At 45.4% G+C, this 17,370-nt stretch overlaps 1 protein-coding gene across 2 annotated transcripts in view; it reads left to right on the top strand.

Moving 5' to 3' along the window:
• The window catches only part of TAFA1 (TAFA chemokine like family member 1), a 346,494-nt gene extending 331,223 nt beyond the window's left edge, over positions 1-15,271 (top strand). For both annotated transcript variants that reach the window (XM_028719444.2, XM_028719443.2), the window contains exons 4-5: positions 8,527-8,651; positions 14,301-15,271. In XM_028719444.2, the coding sequence (XP_028575277.1) occupies positions 8,527-8,651; positions 14,301-14,318 (143 nt within the window). In that variant the 3' untranslated portion in view covers positions 14,319-15,271. The remainder of the gene's footprint in view (positions 1-8,526; positions 8,652-14,300) is intronic.
• Positions 15,272-17,370: the final 2,099 nt, after the last annotated feature.

Raw genomic sequence — 17,370 nt, 5'->3', positions numbered from 1 at the left:
CTCCAGCCTCCATCCGCTAAAGCAAAAGGTATTGTCAGAGTACAAGGGTGCATTCCAGCCTGGCAAAAACACTCAGGGAGGATGAGAAGCAGGGCCAGTGAGTGGAGGTGACCTGCAGAAAGCCTTGGAAGGCTGCAGTTGGTTCCCTGGGATGACAATTCCCACCCCAGCTGTATGCCCTACTGGGCTTTTGCCAGTGGACAAGAAGTTGGGAGAAGTCTTCCACTATTTCCCAGGCTTCCTCACCCCACAAGAGTGACCTCACATTGTTTCTGCTGGGAGGGCAATTAGAGGGTTCAAATCACACCAGCTACTGGGCTGCAATGATTTTCTCGCCGATTTGCAGGCATGGCTGTGGAGCAAGGAATGCCACAGATCCTATAGGACATGGGTAGGCAAACTAAGGCCCGGAGGCCGGATCCGGCCGGATCGCCTTCTAAATCCAGCCTGCATGTTTTTACATGAGTAGAATGTGTCCTTTTATTTAAAATGCATCTCTGGGTTATTTGTGAGGCCTGCCTGGTGTTTTTACATGAGTAGAATGTTTGCTTTTATTAAAAATGCATCTCTGGGTTATTTGTGGGGCATAGAAATTCGTTCATTATTTTATTTTTCAAAATATAGTCCGGCCCCCCACAAGGTCTGAGGGACAGTGGACCAGCCCCCTGCTGAAAAGGTTTGCTGACTCCTGCTATAGGATATATGGGTATATATTAGGTAGCATGGGTGAGTAGTCGTTCTCTTGCCATTGTCCTCAGTGCCCTGTTATCCCATTTTGTGAAGCGCTGTGCTGCGCTAGCCCTGAATTGATGCTTCTCGGGTGGAATTGGGTTCAATTAAATGAGAGAAGCTGGCCGACTCCCCTGTTGGTTAAGATCTCCTGGTTCTATAAAGCAGCTTTTTCTCAACCCCTGAACCCTTTGTTTTCTACTTTGTATTATTTTATGTTACCAAGCGCCTGCTTTATAGCTCCCAAAGCAAATGAATCCTCATGTCCATTTGTGAAATGCAAAACACTTGGGCTGCTGTATTTTCATTCTAGTCTTTGCTCCTTCCTTCTAAAATTTCCACGTTCCCAAGATGGCAATTCACACACTGCCCCCCATGGCATTTGTAATAAAAAAAGAGAGAGAAGCAGAATGTCTCATTCAATTCTCTCAAACCTTGTATTTTTAAGGAATAGGTGAGCCCTGGGTTACAGACATTCCTCTACTACTTCATATCAGTTTTGTATAGATCTGAACCTGCTTTGCAAAAGACTTTGCTCCCTGTATAAAGTCTCCCATCATTTGTGAGAATGTCTCACGGGGAGTTTGGATTTTCCTTTAATCTAATCCATTTAGAATATGACTCGCAATTTATTGAATGAAGAGGAGAAAATTGATAGCTTTTCATTAGGCTGACAAAGTCCTTTTCACTGTCAGCATCTAAAATGTGTTCCCTATTTAAATTTTATTTATTTCAATCTTCTCTAGAGGGAACTAGATTAAAATGAAATGCCTCGCGCTAAATGGTACAACTGTTTTTCCATTACTGCTGAGAACGCCGCGCGGGTTTTTGCCATGCAACTCTCTGCTAGCATTTGTTACAGCTTCTTAATAGCTGCAGAAAGAAATCAAAATGGGTCAGATTCAAATATTTTTGCATCTCGTTACATGGCATGAGACAGCAGACAATCTGCAAGTCAAGAGAACAATATCCCTCAGGCCTCTTTATGACTGGGAATTCAGAAAACGATTTAGAAAGGCTTATGCAGTTTAACACACTAGAAAAGCAAGCCATGCTGGGAATTGTAGTTTGATTTCTTAACGAGTCCGGGAAGCATTAAAAAACTCCAACTCCCAAGGTTCCTTGGAGGAAAGCCATGACAGTTCACAGAGCCAACCCAATACTTTTTGCTGCCTGAGGCAAAGGACAAGATGGTGACCCCACTCATTCTATGTTCAGAAGCTGGTTGGGCTGCCAACTGAGCCTTCTTCAACGCTGCTGATGGGACAGCATCTTCCACCACACCTGAGGGCTGCAATCCTGCTTAGAGGACATAGGAAACAGCACCCACAGCTCTGGCCTCCAACACCTCACCTCACCACTCCCAGCATCCACCTCCAAGGAACTCTCAGAACTGTCTCTCTGTGAGGAAAATAGGGGCCTCAGAACAACTCTCAGTCTTCTTCACAAAGGGCACCGCCCAGATTTCTTGAGGGGAAGCCATAACTGTTCAAAGCAGCATCACTGTGCTTTGAAGGGAATGTGAATGTGTCCAGAGCCATTGCATCTGCAGAGGTGGCTGGTCCATTAGGATGCCCTACCAACCTCACTCTGTCCTCAGCTATAGGGGATGTGAGTGGCGCTGTGGTCTAAACCACTGAGCCTCTTGGGTTTGCTGATCAGAAGGTCAGCGATTTGAATCCATGCGGTGGGGTGATCTCCCGTTGCTCTGTCCCAGCTTGTGCCAAACTAGCAGTTCAAAAGCACACCAGGGTGAGTAGATAAATAGGTACCACTGTGGTGAGAAGATAAACAGGGTTTCCATGCACTCTGGCACTTGTCACGGTGTCCCATTGTGCCAGGAGTTGTTTAGTCATGCTGGCCACATGACCTAGAAAGCTGTCTGTGGACAAATGTCATCTCCCTCGACCTGAAAGTGAGATGAGCGCTGCACCCCATAGTTGCCTTTGACTGGACTTAACAGTCCAGGGGTCCTTTACTTTTTTTACCTTTTACCTCAGCTGATGCCCAGCTGCCAACGTTCCTACTTACAACCAGCCCAGGCACTTCTTGTCAGCTTCCTGCTCCTCAGTCTCAGCATTGTAGACCTCAGCAGGGGGACAAAACGAGACTTTGTTGGCTCTGCCTCCACCTACTGCTGACCTCCCTGCCTTCTGCCCTGCCAGCCCCAGTGGCACCAGCCACCACTGGCCACAAACATGGCACCCATGTGTCACCCCCTTGCACCCCATTGAGAGAGTCCTGAGGCTTAGGATTTGGTTGCTGAAACAGAGACAGACCCAGACTGTACTGTATCCTAAAGGCTTATTTTGGTTTTATCCCTGCTGCTACCATTGACATTTACCAGCCCGGGCTCATTTGTCGAAGTAATCTGTGGCATTGCTGAGCTTTCCATTAAAGACATCCTCTGTGGCGGTGTGCTTGCATTTGCAAAGGCATCCTTTGTCTACCACAAGTGAATGTTTATGCTAAAAGGTTACTTGCCAGATGGGCGTTTGATGAGGTGATTGAGCATTTATTTGCTCTTTCAATCAAGGTCAGCAATAACAGGATTTGGTTACATCCAGGGACAGCTACCATAAATATGAAGAAAGCACTGTAGAGAGTTGTCTTCCCTGCATCTGAAGTCATGAGATATTCCCCAAGGATCTTTCTGAGGTCTAGCCCTCCATAGTAGATCTCCTGCTTTTCTGTTCTGAATGTCATAGAATCATAATATTATAGAATTGTAGAGTTGGAAGGAACCACAAGGATCATCTAGCCCAGCCTTTCTCAACCTGTGAGTCCCCACATGTTGTTGAACTACAACTCCCATCACCCCTAGCTAGCAAGGCCAGAGCTCAGGGATGATGGGAGTTGTAGTCCAACAACACCTGGGGACCCACAGGTTGAGAACCGCTGATCTAGCCCAACCCCCTGCAATACAGAAATCTTTCAAAGCCACAACCCTGAGATTAAGAGTCTCATTCTCTACCAACTGGCTACCAGGTCTCTGTGCAAATTTGTTAGTTTTTCTCCCTTCTATGAATTCCTGCTTCCTTTCAGTTCTGCTCTACGTGTGTATTAGAAGAGAATAGCTGTGGCTGAATGGTAAAACATCTGCTGCTTTGCATGCAAAAGATCCCAGGTTCAATCCCCAGCATCTCCAGGTAGGGCTGGGAAAGACAGCTGCCTGAACCCCTGGATAGCTACTGCCCATCATCGTAGTCAACACTGAGGTAGATGGACCAAAGGCGGCTTCCACGTCAATAAAGCAAATATTGCAAAGACACCTTAAGCCTCCGGTGCTCCCTCATCCAAACAAAGCTAAGTCTAGTAGCACTGACTTCTTGCTACCTGAGGAAGAATGCAAAGATAACTTCCTAGTTCCCCCGCCACCGCCATTAATAGCATTTTGGCCTGGCAAGGCAGTTCAAGCCTCTGAGTTCTGCATTAGGACTGACTTCTTCTGTTGATTAAATAAGCACTGCTGTCTTGGCTGTGATAATTTCTTCTCACATACTGTGTTTGACGAAGGAATGATGAAGACCATTATGGGATGGTTCTTGAAGGAGAATTAAAGCGAATCTCACAACAAATACTAAACGAAAGAACGGAGTCATGGAGAAACTTAGCAGATGATTTCACCCATAGTAAAAGGTAGCCAGACAGGTGTATTGATGACTGTTCACCATATACAACAGTGGCCCACTGTAGCCAGAACAGTCATAGCTGTCAACCATCCCTTACTTGGTGGGAAACTCCCTTATCCCAGCGCCATTTCCCGCTGCTATCCCTTATTGATGATGTCCCTTAAATTTCCTGGGTTTCAAAGGAAGCAGCTCCTCTCCCTTCCTCCCTGCCGGCCAGGGAGGAGGCAGGCTCCAACTGTGTTGCTTGCCTGCGTTGCTCACCCAATAAGGAGTCTAAGAATGACTGGGGGGTGGAGCTTGCATGCCTTGTGCTGATCAAATCAGCCGTGTTGCCTGGGGACTCGCCTTTGCTCAGCACTTCCCAGCGGAGAGGTGACGGTGGTTTTCCTTGCTGCATCCCCTTTGCCGGGTTGCTGTGCTGTGGGAACCACTGCCTGAGGCTTTATTTGGCTGCTGGCTGGGCTTTCTGCCTTTGGCTTGGAGGGGCTCAGAAGTTGAACATACCTGTGCTCGGAATCGGATGGATACGTCATCGAATGCCCACTCACCCTTGCCGGGGAAAAGGTCTGTCTGGAGCGGGAGCACATGGTGCGGGGAAAGGAAAGGAGATGGTTGAGTACAATGGCGGGCAGAGATATCGTGGGATTTGTTTTTGCTTTTGGATTTGTTTTGAAGGCTCCTTTGATTGACTGTTATGGGGAAAAGGAAAGGAGCTGGTTGACTAAAATCCCTTATTTTGGCTGCTGATTCCTTATTTTCGAGGCTGCTGGTCCCTTATTTTCAAATCTGTAAGTTGACAGCTATGCAGAACAGTAAGTGATAATATTCATATGTAGGAATTTTCCTTATATTAAAGACATTTTCACTTAAGAAGGTGAATCTTAATTGCACATCTGCAGAAATGGTTGTATGTGGTGGGGGTAGAATTTGGAGAGATGGTTCTATCCTTTTAAAGAGTTCGTTGAAATGATTTTATCGTTTTTAGAACTTGTGTTTTATTCTATTTTAATTCTGCATGCCACTTCGATGGCTTCATGCTGTGAAGTGGTTTATAATTTGTTTTAAAAATAATAAATATTAAGCCCATTGACCCATCTAGCCCAGTGTTGTCTGCACTGACTGACAGCAGCTCTCCAATGTTTCTGGCAGGGGTCTTTCCTTTTGAAATGCCAGGGCTTGAACCTAGGACCTTCTGCATTCAAAGCATGTGCTCTACCACTAGCTTTCCCAATGATTGCCTTGTTTGGTTGTTAGCTGCCCAGAAATAGACTGAATGCTGGACTGGAATTGATGAGGTCCACTCTTCCTGGGTCCTATGTGGTTAGGTCTACCATCCATGAACAATGTCCATTGGTGCTGTTTCAGTAGGCATTGGAATCTTTGCTGCAGAAACAAACTTGAATTTCTTAGGAAGAACTCCCTGACCTCATTTTGGATACACAAAAGGCCCTTCCTCCAATTTTGTGTCCTGCTTACCTTGTGAAGCCTGTGAAAGTATATATTTATATCTCTAGCAGAGCAAGTTGGACCAGAGACGGAAAGGAGCATTCATAAGAAAAGGGAATTAGTTTGGTCACAATCAAGAGAATGCAGAGTTACTGCAGGCAAACTTTCTTGGCAGTCGTCCATTTTTTAATGTACCACAATGGAAAACTGGAGACAAAATTAAGCAGTAAAATTGGAATGGTATTCAGAGGGGAGTGGTCTCCCTTGTGGAGTCAACATCAGAGAATTTCAGTTCCAAGTGATTTAGAATATGGGTGGCAATACAATATTGTATGGCCCTGGAGGCAGAATGCACCCTCATTACAAATGGGTAACTCTATGTTTTTCTTACAGATGGGCTTCAATGCATGGGAGTGAAATGAACATTGGTACAAGGCACCAAACCATCACCCATGCAAGCCACTTTGGGGGGTGTAATTTGTTTATTTATTTAATCTTACACTTCCAAGTCCTGAGCTAGCTTGCAGTATTCATTTAAACGCATCTAACAACATAATTAGGGACGCGGGTGGCGCTGTGGGTAAAAGCCTCAGCGCCTAGGGCTTGCCGATCGAAAGGTCGGCGGTTCGAATCCCCGCGGCGGGGTGCGCTCCCGTTGCTCGGTCCCAGCGCCTGCCAACCTAGCAGTTCGAAAGCACCCCCGGGTGCAAGTAGATAAATAGGGACCGCTTTCTAGCGGGAAGGTAAACGGCGTTTCCGTGTGCTGCGCTGGCTCGCCAGATGCAGCTTGTCACGCTGGCCACGTGACCCGGAAGTGTCTTCAGACAGCGCTGGCCCCCGGCCTCTTGAGTGAGATGGGCGCACAACCCTAGAGTCTGTCAAGACTGGCCCGTACGGGCAGGGGTACCTTTACCTTTTAACAACATAATTAAAACTAGATAAACAATAATATAACATTCCTGGAAATCAAATGTCAAATGTGGTGGGGGTTGGTGGAACAAAAAATATTGCAGCCCTTTTTAAAAAAGGGAAATGGACTGAATTTTCACCTGGGAGCAGTGACTGGTCCAGATTACAATGGTGGCAAAGTGACTCAGCATGGGAAGTGGCCAAGGCCAGTCCAAGACATTTTGCTGCCTGAGGCAAAACAGCACTGCAATAAATTCATAAAACAACAATAATATGTATTCTTGAAACCTATCTGGGGCAGCAGGGAGATTGTGCCAGCAGGGAGATTGTGCCAGAGAAAAGTTGGATGCTGAAACCTGTCTCGCTCTCTTCTGGGGGTCTGTTGGGGTGCTAATGGCTCTTCCTTCCATCATTCCAAGGGAACTGAGCCATTGGGAAGCGCTTGGAACCCCTGGAGACTCTCACCACTTGGAGACTGAGGTGGCACATAACAGTAGAAATGGGACTTTGGATCAGAGCACATACACACCACCACATTTCAGTTAGTGAACCTGCTCCCTGCAGGCAAGATGTGCAAGGTCAACACCTGTCGATGGGAGCAGTGCATCCGCTCCCTGTTTTTGTGGCACTTCTCAATTTGTTAGTCAGGGATGGAACAGTGACAGCTCTGCCTTTTCAGTTGAGCTACATCTTGGTGCCTTTCTGCTCTATGCTTCTTCTGTCGCTCTCAGTCCCAGGAGATGAATGCAGACTTCTCTGTTGGGCATTTGGGGCTCTGCCTGGGCATGCTCCCTCCCGAGGTCACACCTGTTACACATCGTGATGCACACCCTCCTCAAGTGTTTTTGCCTTGCAGGAATGTGAACATGAACTATGATAATTATGCCTTTTGTTTGTCTTGATGGAGCATCAAGAGTGTATGCCCCATGTGCAGAGAAGCCTCTCACTAGCTTCTAGTATAGCTATTGGGTTGTTGTTTTTATTTTTTTGTGTATTTTGTGGTGGGTTATATCTTGATTTTATTCAGTGAACCACCCTGAGACCCCCGGGTATAGGGCAGTATAATAATAATAATAATAATAATAATAATAATAATAATAATAATACAGGTAGCCATTGGAAGGTCTCCCACAAAGGGGTGCAGACGTAGGGTTGAAATAAGGATTCTCATCCCTGCTATATAACAGGCATGTCCACCCCTCAATCACAGGGGTGTTTCAGGTCAATCGTGGAATCATTTGAAATGGCCCCCAACCCCCAAAAAACACTAAACTTTGGGTCATGCTTCCCAAAAAAATCTGAAAAACTCTGGGCAGTCCCCCTAAAAAAAGCTCAACAACTCTGGTAGATCACTGCCCCAGTTTTATTATACTGGGAGTAGATAGCCGCCTCATGAGAATTGGATGGGCCTATCATATCAAATACAGTCAAACCTCGGAACTCGAACAGCTCTGTTGCCAAACATTTCAGTTCCCGAACGCCGAAAACCTGGAAGTAAGTGTTCCTGGTTTTCGAACGTCCCTTGGAACTCAAACGTCCAATGCAGAAGTACAAGAAGCTCTTGCAACCAATCGAAAGCCGCGCCTCGGAACTTGAACATTTCGGAAGTCGAACAGTTTTCTGGAACAGATTATGTCCGAGTTCTGAGATTTGACTGTATGACACCAGGTGGATTAATGTAATTTTATTTTTTTTAAAAAGTCTGTTGAGATCCGGAGGAAGCTTTTGCATTCAGATTGAGCCAAGTGAATTGAAACAAAACAAACAAAAAACCAGTTCACAAATATTTTGCTTGTTTTGTGTCTCTTAGCATCAATAGTCATTGGGAAATGGTGGTGTGAGATGGAGCCATGCCTAGAGGGCGAGGAATGCAAGACGTTACCTGACAACTCAGGATGGATGTGTGCAACCGGCAATAAAGTCAAGACCACCAGAGTAAGTTTTTTTCCTCTTTCCCCTTTTCACCTTCTTCATTCCCCCCCCCCCCGCCACCTCCTGAGTTTTTCCATCCTCGAATCTCTGGCAAAAGCTAAGAAGCTGTTTCCTTGCTCAGTAATGCATGTCCTTCCTTACCTACTGACTGGGTGAGTCAGAGGTGAGTCCTCAGCTGAACTCTACCAGGCAGCTGAGTTGCACTGAATCACCATGTCACTTTCTTCAAAGTAATTTGCCCCCCAAGGAATAAAATAGCAACCTGTCAGCAGGACCAGTTGTGACTGTTAAAGATTACACTTACTGTATTTCTTATCGTTGGATGAAAAAGCTGCTGGTTAAACCATTGCCATTTCAGACGGTGAAATGTTTTCAACCGGCCTCGGTAATATTAGGTTGGAAATCGGAGTTCCTACCATGTATTCACAAATACACACAAATACACCATTAAATGTAAACATTGCCTGTTGTGTGTTCCCCCAGATGCCCTTTGCACAGTCAGGGATAGGATTGGTAATGATTTGTGGAGCCAAATGCCATGGATTCAGCCTAAGCCCATGATTTGGGCATGATCCAAAGTAGCCTCAAGCGTACCACTTTGGGGGAGATAAAGTTACGAATATATGTAGCTAGAGATGGATGAATCTGACACTTTCAACTTCTCTCGAGTTTCTCTCATTTCTAACCTTAAATTCACTTAGGCCTGAACTTGTTGATAGCCTAATGGCCAAGCCTTAGTCTTGCATGTGCAGCAAGTCCTATCTGCTGTGCTGAGTTGTTGATCTGCTGTTCACAAATAAATACAGCTATTGAAGTTAGAAACATGGGAAGCTGCCTTAAACTGGTCCATCTAGCTCCATATTCTCTACACTGACTGGCAGCTGCTCTTCAGGATTTCAGCCAGGAGTGTCTCCCAACCCTTCATGGAGAGGCCATGTTCTACCACTGAGCTATGGACCTTCTCTTTTCCTGATGTCTGCTGCTTCCTGGTATTAGAGCAGACCTGTTGCAAGGAGCCTTGTGTGTCTGCTGGGTGCAGCCATTTCCCCATAAAATAAATTACCTGTGCAAGGCAGGTGTCTATACAGGTAGCAGCAACCAGGCAAGCATTCTCCTGCAAGTAAGGATCTCCATCCTCTGTATCTTTGGGCGAAAACACAGCCGTAAGGCAGTCTGTTCCTCTCATCCACTCTCTGAGTATTTCCTTACTGTGATGCGTTGTGTTTTGCACTCGGAAATACACATGTAAGGTTCTGTTTTGCATCTTCTCTGCTTCTCACAGTATCTGACATACCAGCTGTGAGTTAATATTCAGCGTCCAGTAATTGTTGTTAGGCACTTAAAAACTTCATTCATATTCAGATATACGGCTCCACCTATTCTGTATGGATTATTATATTTCATATCAATTAGATGCCCGTGGACCTGAATGTTCAAATATGAAATAAATTCTCCCCCCCCCCCATTCCATCCTGTATTTCCCCCTATCATTTCCCTACAGGAACTATTTTAATTAGCTAGCTGGGGCACCTTCTAGTGTAAATCCCAGGAACATTTTGCTTTGTTCCTTGAAAACATTGTGGAAAATATTACAACTGGAGAAGGTAAATTGACGGGGCAAGCTTAGCAACTATCCTGTAAATCATCATAGATGTCTGCACAGAAAGAAGGCAAAGAGTTTGGTCTGCAGATTATTTACTTTTTGCAACTTTTAAAATATGTGGTGGGTGGGTGGGCAAGAGTCACCACAGCACACAACAGAGGTTTGAAATTTGGCTTTATTTCATTAGAAGGGAAAGCATCAAAAAGCCAGGTTGTGCATGTCATCTGCATTAGGATCACTTGCATCTTTATTTATTTACTAAAAACTTAGGAACGACTCAACATCTTGACGTGGAATTGCTCCCAGAAACATGGGGGGTGGGGCGCCACAGGCAGATGGCTGACATTGTCTAATCAAAAGCAAGTCCATATCCATCTGCACAGCTTCCTATTCTGTCTTTACGCCTAAGAAACAGCTACCCAATGGTTTCCTTTGTCTTCATTTGGGAGAGGACTTCTTCTGGAGCACCAAATGGCAGTGTCATAGCTGACGTTTCCTGGACACACCCCACCACGGGCCAATAAAGGAGTTGTGATTTAAGAATAAATGTGGACACTGGTGGAGGAAGCGTACCACCCCAGCACCATCGAGGAGGGGGGTAACATTGCTGCCACACACCCCCGGACATGTGCCATGTGCACCCCCCACCATGCCTGGTGCCACGCCCCCTGTGATGGCCTGGGAATCCAATTCAGAGGCTGAACCGGAGGAATCCCAGCCTGCACAGGAGTCCCCACCTCCAGGGCCAGCTGAGCTGGGGCAGGGCCTTGACTCTGAGGCACCTGCACCTGTGCCGGATCCTCAGGAGCAGGCACCAGGTGGATCCACTCTGGCTCCGGAGGGGATTGAGGACACATTGCCTACAGGTGCGCCTCTCCCAGCCCTGTCAGGGGAAGGCAAGTCTCCCCCTGGGTCCAGTAACCTGCCAGCCTCTCCTGAGCTGCAGAGGCTCAGGGCAGAGAGGCGGAGGGAACTGGTTTCTCCCAGGAGGAGTGCTCGCCTTAAGGCCAGAAGAGGCGGGTCACCTGGGGGCCAGGACCGCCCCTGGCCTCAGAGAAGATAAAGGCCCGTCAGCCCGGTCCCAGGTTGTGGGAGCAACGTCGTTGAAGAGCTGTTTTGGCCAGCACCCAGACCTGTTCCTCCAGAGTTCCCGTCCTTGCCCGGCTCCTCGCTTTGGGCCCCGCCTCGCCCATGGAGGACAGACTACAGACCCTCGACCCAGGTCCTGGACCTCGCCCCACGGTAACCAGCACACCCCCACAGGCTATGCACCATGCCCCCAGGATGCACACCACGCCCCCGGGACACGCACCAGCCACTCCCCCGCCTGCTCTCCGCCCCCAGTGTCGGAGCATGCAGCATCGCCACTGAATGTGGACCTTTAGCGAGACAGATGTTGCTGATATTCTCACTACTCAAAGCTACACTAGGAGAGGATATACTGGTTGCTGCTGTTAGGAAACTGATTTCTTCTGGTTTTCTCTTCACCCCACTGCAATATTCAGTGGGTTTTACTGGGCTCCATTATAGGCAGCAATGATACTACTCTGTACCCCAACCAAGCCCCTAAACAAGAATTTCATATCCTGCTTTTCTCCTGACACTGGGAAAGCACACTTAATTACATCATACTGAAAATAAAAACATAAAGAGTGCAATCCTATGCACACTTCCTTGAGATTATGCCTACTGAAAATAGTAGGCCTCGCTTCTGAATAAGCTCAAATAAAAATGCACTTTAAGTAACCGTTACCATGGTGGGTGATATTCGATACCCATTTGTACCGCTGCACATTCTGTGGCCAGGGAAGGTTGCCCCTCCTCCACCCCACAACTAGGCCTCACCCTCATTATGCAAAATGGCAAGCATCCAAAGGAAATGGAAAAATAACCGGGGCCTCACACTTAAAGGTCCCATCCAGAACACCAACTCTTGAGTTGCTTGTTGACCTATTTTATTTCTCCAGACAAAAGAAGAGCTATTTGGAGCTCACACTTACCATCAAAAGCCGAATCGATAATAAAAAAAAAAGCAATGCTTCACCAAGTTCAAGTCTTTCATGGGAACAAGATGTACTACAAGAGTCCAGTGTCAAAGTTCAGGCTTTAATGCTTAGAAGGAGGGAGCCAAAATGAAAGACCTCTTTCTTTGCCTCCCATTCATGTGTGCTTTCTCCATCCGCCCGCTCAACAAACTCTCTGAGCCTGTTCTACCCTGTTCACCTGCACCACATGCCATCTGTCAGGAGCGGGGGACTCTTGGACCAGAGCCAAGGTGGTGATTCTATGCCCAGAGTATCTTAGGAAACAGAGACTCCTAAGCGGACATTCTGAAGTGTGGTGGTAGTGGCTTGAATTCACACATTCAGTGCATTCCACAATGGGATGATCGCCATATTCTGCTTATCTGATTTTATCTGAACACCTTAGGAATCCTCTTAAATGAAATAATAATGGAATAGGCCAGTGATGGGGGACTTGTGGCACTCCAGTTGGACAACAACTCCCATCAACCACAGCCAATATGGCCAATAGTAAAAAATTACGGGAATAGTAATCCAGCCATTTTAATGCAAGATATCAGCTCACATCTAATTCTGGGCTATTTGTGGGCTGTTAATATATGTACACATCATAGAATTGTAGAGTTGGAAGGCCTCCCTAGGGGTCATCTAATCCAACCCCCTGCAATGCAGGAATTTCAACAAAAGCATCCATGACAGATGACTATCCAACCTCTACTTAAACCCTCTGAGGAAGGAGAGTCTACAACCTCACGAGGGAGACCGTTTCACTGTCAAACAGCTCTTATGGTTCGAAAGTTCTTCCTGGTCAGAATCTCCTTTCTTGTCACTTGACACCATTGGTTTGAGTCCTGCCCTCCAGAGTAGGAGAAAACATGTTTGTTGCATCTCCCATGTGACAGCCCTTCAGATATTTGAAGGTGGCTATCATATCTCTTCTCAGTCTCTTCTTTTCCAGGCTAACCATACCCAGCTCCTTCAAACACTGCTCTTAAGCCTTGGTTTCCAGACCCTTGATCATCTTGGTTGCCATCCTCTGCACACATTCCAGCTTGTTTATCACTCCCACCAGGCTTAGAATATCTGTCTGTTTTCACCTCTAGATTCTTCAGAGTTCCTTTTCATGAGTTCTGCCATCACTGCAATCCTGATCACACTTCCTTGGGAGTTAAACCTTCTGAACTCAGTGAAGTTTACTTTGGAGTAGACATGCACAGAACTGCCTTTCATGCCATCATGCTTGATTCTACCATCTTAAATCTGGGCACGGTTTTTCAGTAGTTAAGGGTGCAATCCTACGGTCTCAGGGAGGATTCTGTGGGTGGAGAAAGAGATAGGGAGATCTATGAGAAGAGCAGGTGGTTCACCCACAGATGCCTCCTCCTTGAAACTGCAACAATATCCCCGGCTGTCTCTTCTCTGTGTTCAGTGCACCAAAGCTGGATAGAACAAAAAGGAGGTGCTCTTCATGTGCTTTGCCTTAAGAAATGACAAATACTTGATTATTTGAAATGTTTTTATAATGGTCTTTATGGACCAGAGACAGCCAACGTGGGGACTTCCCAATGTTGCTTGAACAACAACCCACATAATTTCCTGATCCTTGGCCATGCTGGCAGGGGCTGCTATGACTTACCATAGAACACAAGATGAAGGGCACAACATCGACTACTCCTGTTATAGACCATGGGACACAGATGGTTGTGGCATCTGCTAAGTGTACATAGCACCATTCTTGAATGGTTCCAAGAAATTTCCATCAGGTGGGGAAAGTACGTTGCTTAAGATATTCTTGTTATGATATTGCATGTGAATAAGAATTGGGGGCACCAGTACTAATGCTTTCAAATGGTTATTATATCTCAGGGCAGCAATTCTTGCTTCCTTTCCAATCCATACTCTTCCCTAGCCTCCTCCTCGCTATGCTGCAATAGAGGAGGAGGAACTTCTGCCAACCAATTGGAGGATTGAGATGCTTTTCAAGGAATTGAGTATAATTCTTTCTTGTGCATTTTGTTGTTACAGATTCATCCTAGAACCTAACAAAACATCTTCCGACAGCAGCCAGTGAAGGGAACCCCTGACAGAGAAGAGGACAGAAATCTTTAAACCATCTCCAGCTTTTACAAGCCAAATGGGATTTTTTTTAAAATTTATTTGCACTTTAACTCTGTACCAGAGGAAACTACAGTGGTTTACTTGTGTGGAGTCAAATGCCCTAGAAAAGCAGCACACCAGATTTGACAACAGTGAATGGAAAAGAGGGTGAAAGGAAATAAGGAAATAAAAAAGCAGTTACTGAGAAGCAAGCTTCCTGATGTTGGAATATGAAAAACAGACCTACAAGTGTGGATCTACAATTTTTCTTTGTATCATTAAAAGTATATAAATATATGAGATATTTTGAAATAAAGCCTGACTCTTTAAAAAAAAGGAGCAGAAGCCACACTTTGCTGCAACTGCTTTGTAACCTCTTTTTTTAAAAAAAATGCACAGACGTTTTGGAGATCAAGAAGACAACTGGAAAAGAACATAAAGCAAGATGACTTCTGACAAAAGAACTGGAATGTTGCTACTTCTTTTTTATTATCGTTCCTATTATTTCAACCGGACATTCAAGGAAATTCCACCATTCCATTTTCCTGTGTTCTGGAGTCCTTTTCTTTTCCTTTCCTCCTCGTGCAACAATAGCATGCTGGCTTTGCTTACATTAACCATACTTTATACTTAATTGATATGTAATACCAGTTCTACTTTCTTCCAAGGACGTCTTTTATGGGGGGGCATCAGTTGTCCCACAGAGAAGAGAAAGAGGACTCTTGACACTTGGGGGGGAAACGCACAGTCTACGTTCAGAGGTTTATTTGGCAGACTTTGGGTAGACTGCGGGCTACCTTATTAAAGAAGCACTGTACAGATCATTGTCTACAGACTTTGTATAGCTGGTATAGACAATCCTAGTAAAAAAGAAAAGAAAAGTTGGTTGCTAACTTCAATGGCTTGTGTTGTTTGCTCAACCACTCATGAGGGCTGTTTTATTGTATCTGATTAGGATAGAATCTTATCTACTTAGAGGTTCATCTACTCCAATCTCCTGCAATGCAGGGATTTCAACTAATGCATCCATGACAGATGGCCACCCAACTTCTGCATAGAAACCTCCAAGCAAGGAGAGTCCTTTCCACACTTAGTGTTTATAGTGGTATAGTTGCTGGGTTTCCAGCTTGCCTGGGTTTCTGTGTGGAGGGGGTGAGGGTTGGTGGACATGGTTGGTGAGACTTCTCTTCTATGCCACTTCCCTCTGACTGGTCCCAGCTGTCAGTTTGCAAGCTCAGTTCAGAGGAGAGCTATGGCAAATGGGGATGATGGTGCTGAGCCAAAGTATTGCCTGTGACAGCAACCAGGCTCATCGTAGACCAGATAGACCAATAGTTTCTCTTCTAATCTCCTATACTCCAACAAGATTAGAATTTTGGAATGCTAATCATAATTTTATCTATTCGGGCACAACCTGCCCTTAGTATGACAAGGAAAACCCCACACTCCCTCTCTAATAACAGCAACATGTGACCAAAGGTGCAGTTAATCAGGCTTAAAAATGTTGGAACAAACAGCAATTATACCACCATAAATGGTAAGTGAGGAAAGACCCTGGAATTTGTACTGGTTCAGGGTTTTCCTGCTGTGTTTCAGCCACGGTGATGTCAATAGTAATAATAATAAAAAGAATAAATCCCAAATCTAGGGTGTAGGGCCATGTTGGAATGGAACCAAGATGGTGTAATACGTCACACATCTCTGAAAGAGGGGCAAAGTGGTTTGGGCATTGGATGGGTCTAATAATAATAATAATAATAATAATAATAATATATTATTTATATCCCGCCCATCTGGCTGAGTTTCCCCAGCCACTCTGGGCGGCTCCCAATCAGTGTTAAAAACAGTACAGCGTTACATATTAAAAACTTCCCTGAACAGGGCTGCCTTAAGATGTCTTCTGAATGTCAGGTAATTATTTATCTCTTTGACATCTGATGGGAGGGCGTTCCACAGGGCGGGCGCCACTACCGAGAAGGCCCTCTGTCTGGTTCCCTGTAGCCTCAGAAGGTTCATAAGGTTTTCCTTTTCAAGATTGCATTACCAAAAAGCAATGCACTTTAAGAACTTTCAATGGTTGTCACTTTAAACTTACAGCAATCATGTAATTGAAAATATAAGCGGGATTGCCCCCACCCATGTAGCTAAACAACAACCTGATGTCAACTGCTCAGATTCATGAGTATAGACTATATCCATTTACTTGAGCAGCAATGTCTGGGACCCAATGTTCATGGGGGCAGTTTGGTCTGACTTGAGACGTTAACATCTTACTGACCAAGGAATAGTAAGAAGAACACCCTGGTCAGGGTGGCAGAACTGGCCCGTTCAATATGCATGTGACTCTTCCTGGATACAGCATTCCTGCCGGTGTAGTGCAACCAGCTCTAGAGAAAACTGAGCTGGAGCTGAATTTGTGCACAAAGGTTTCTTTATTTATGAGATTTCTTATCCACCATAAATTCCTGGGGTGGGGATACATCCATGTGAATGTGCAAAATTAAAATCCAATAAAACAATTGAAAACAAAGCAAAGCACATGCATCAATATGCACCATAGAAGTGGCCTTACAAAAACCACATAAATCTTAGCTTGCAAAGACCAGGGTAAACAGGCGTGTCTTCAGCAAATGATGCGACTCATATAATGAGGGTACTTGATGCACTTCTATGTAGAGGGAGTTCCACATTTTGGGGAGTTACCACAGAGAAAACTCTCTCTTTCAGGCCACTACTCCTGTGTTTCCCAGGGCAGCAGAATTAGCAAGAGACACTTGAGAGAGTCTGTGGGGAACAAGGCAGCCTTTCAGATATTTGGGGCCTAAGTCATAATAGCATATTGACCCACGCATGGAAAGAATTTTCCCACACAACAACTGCTCTTTAAACTTAAAGGTGTTCAAGAGCTCTTTGAACATTTGACATGTGGACTTATTAAAGGGAAAATGCAACCAGAGTGCATGTATTGTTTTTCCTCTGTTGGGATTACAGTGGTACC

Source organism: Podarcis muralis, chromosome 2 (assembly GCF_964188315.1).
Source record: "Podarcis muralis chromosome 2, rPodMur119.hap1.1, whole genome shotgun sequence".
In the NCBI taxonomy this organism is placed as follows: Eukaryota; Metazoa; Chordata; class Lepidosauria; order Squamata; family Lacertidae; genus Podarcis; species Podarcis muralis.
The sequence above is the reverse complement of the archived record's forward strand: the minus strand, read 5'-3'. Positions and strand labels throughout refer to the sequence as shown.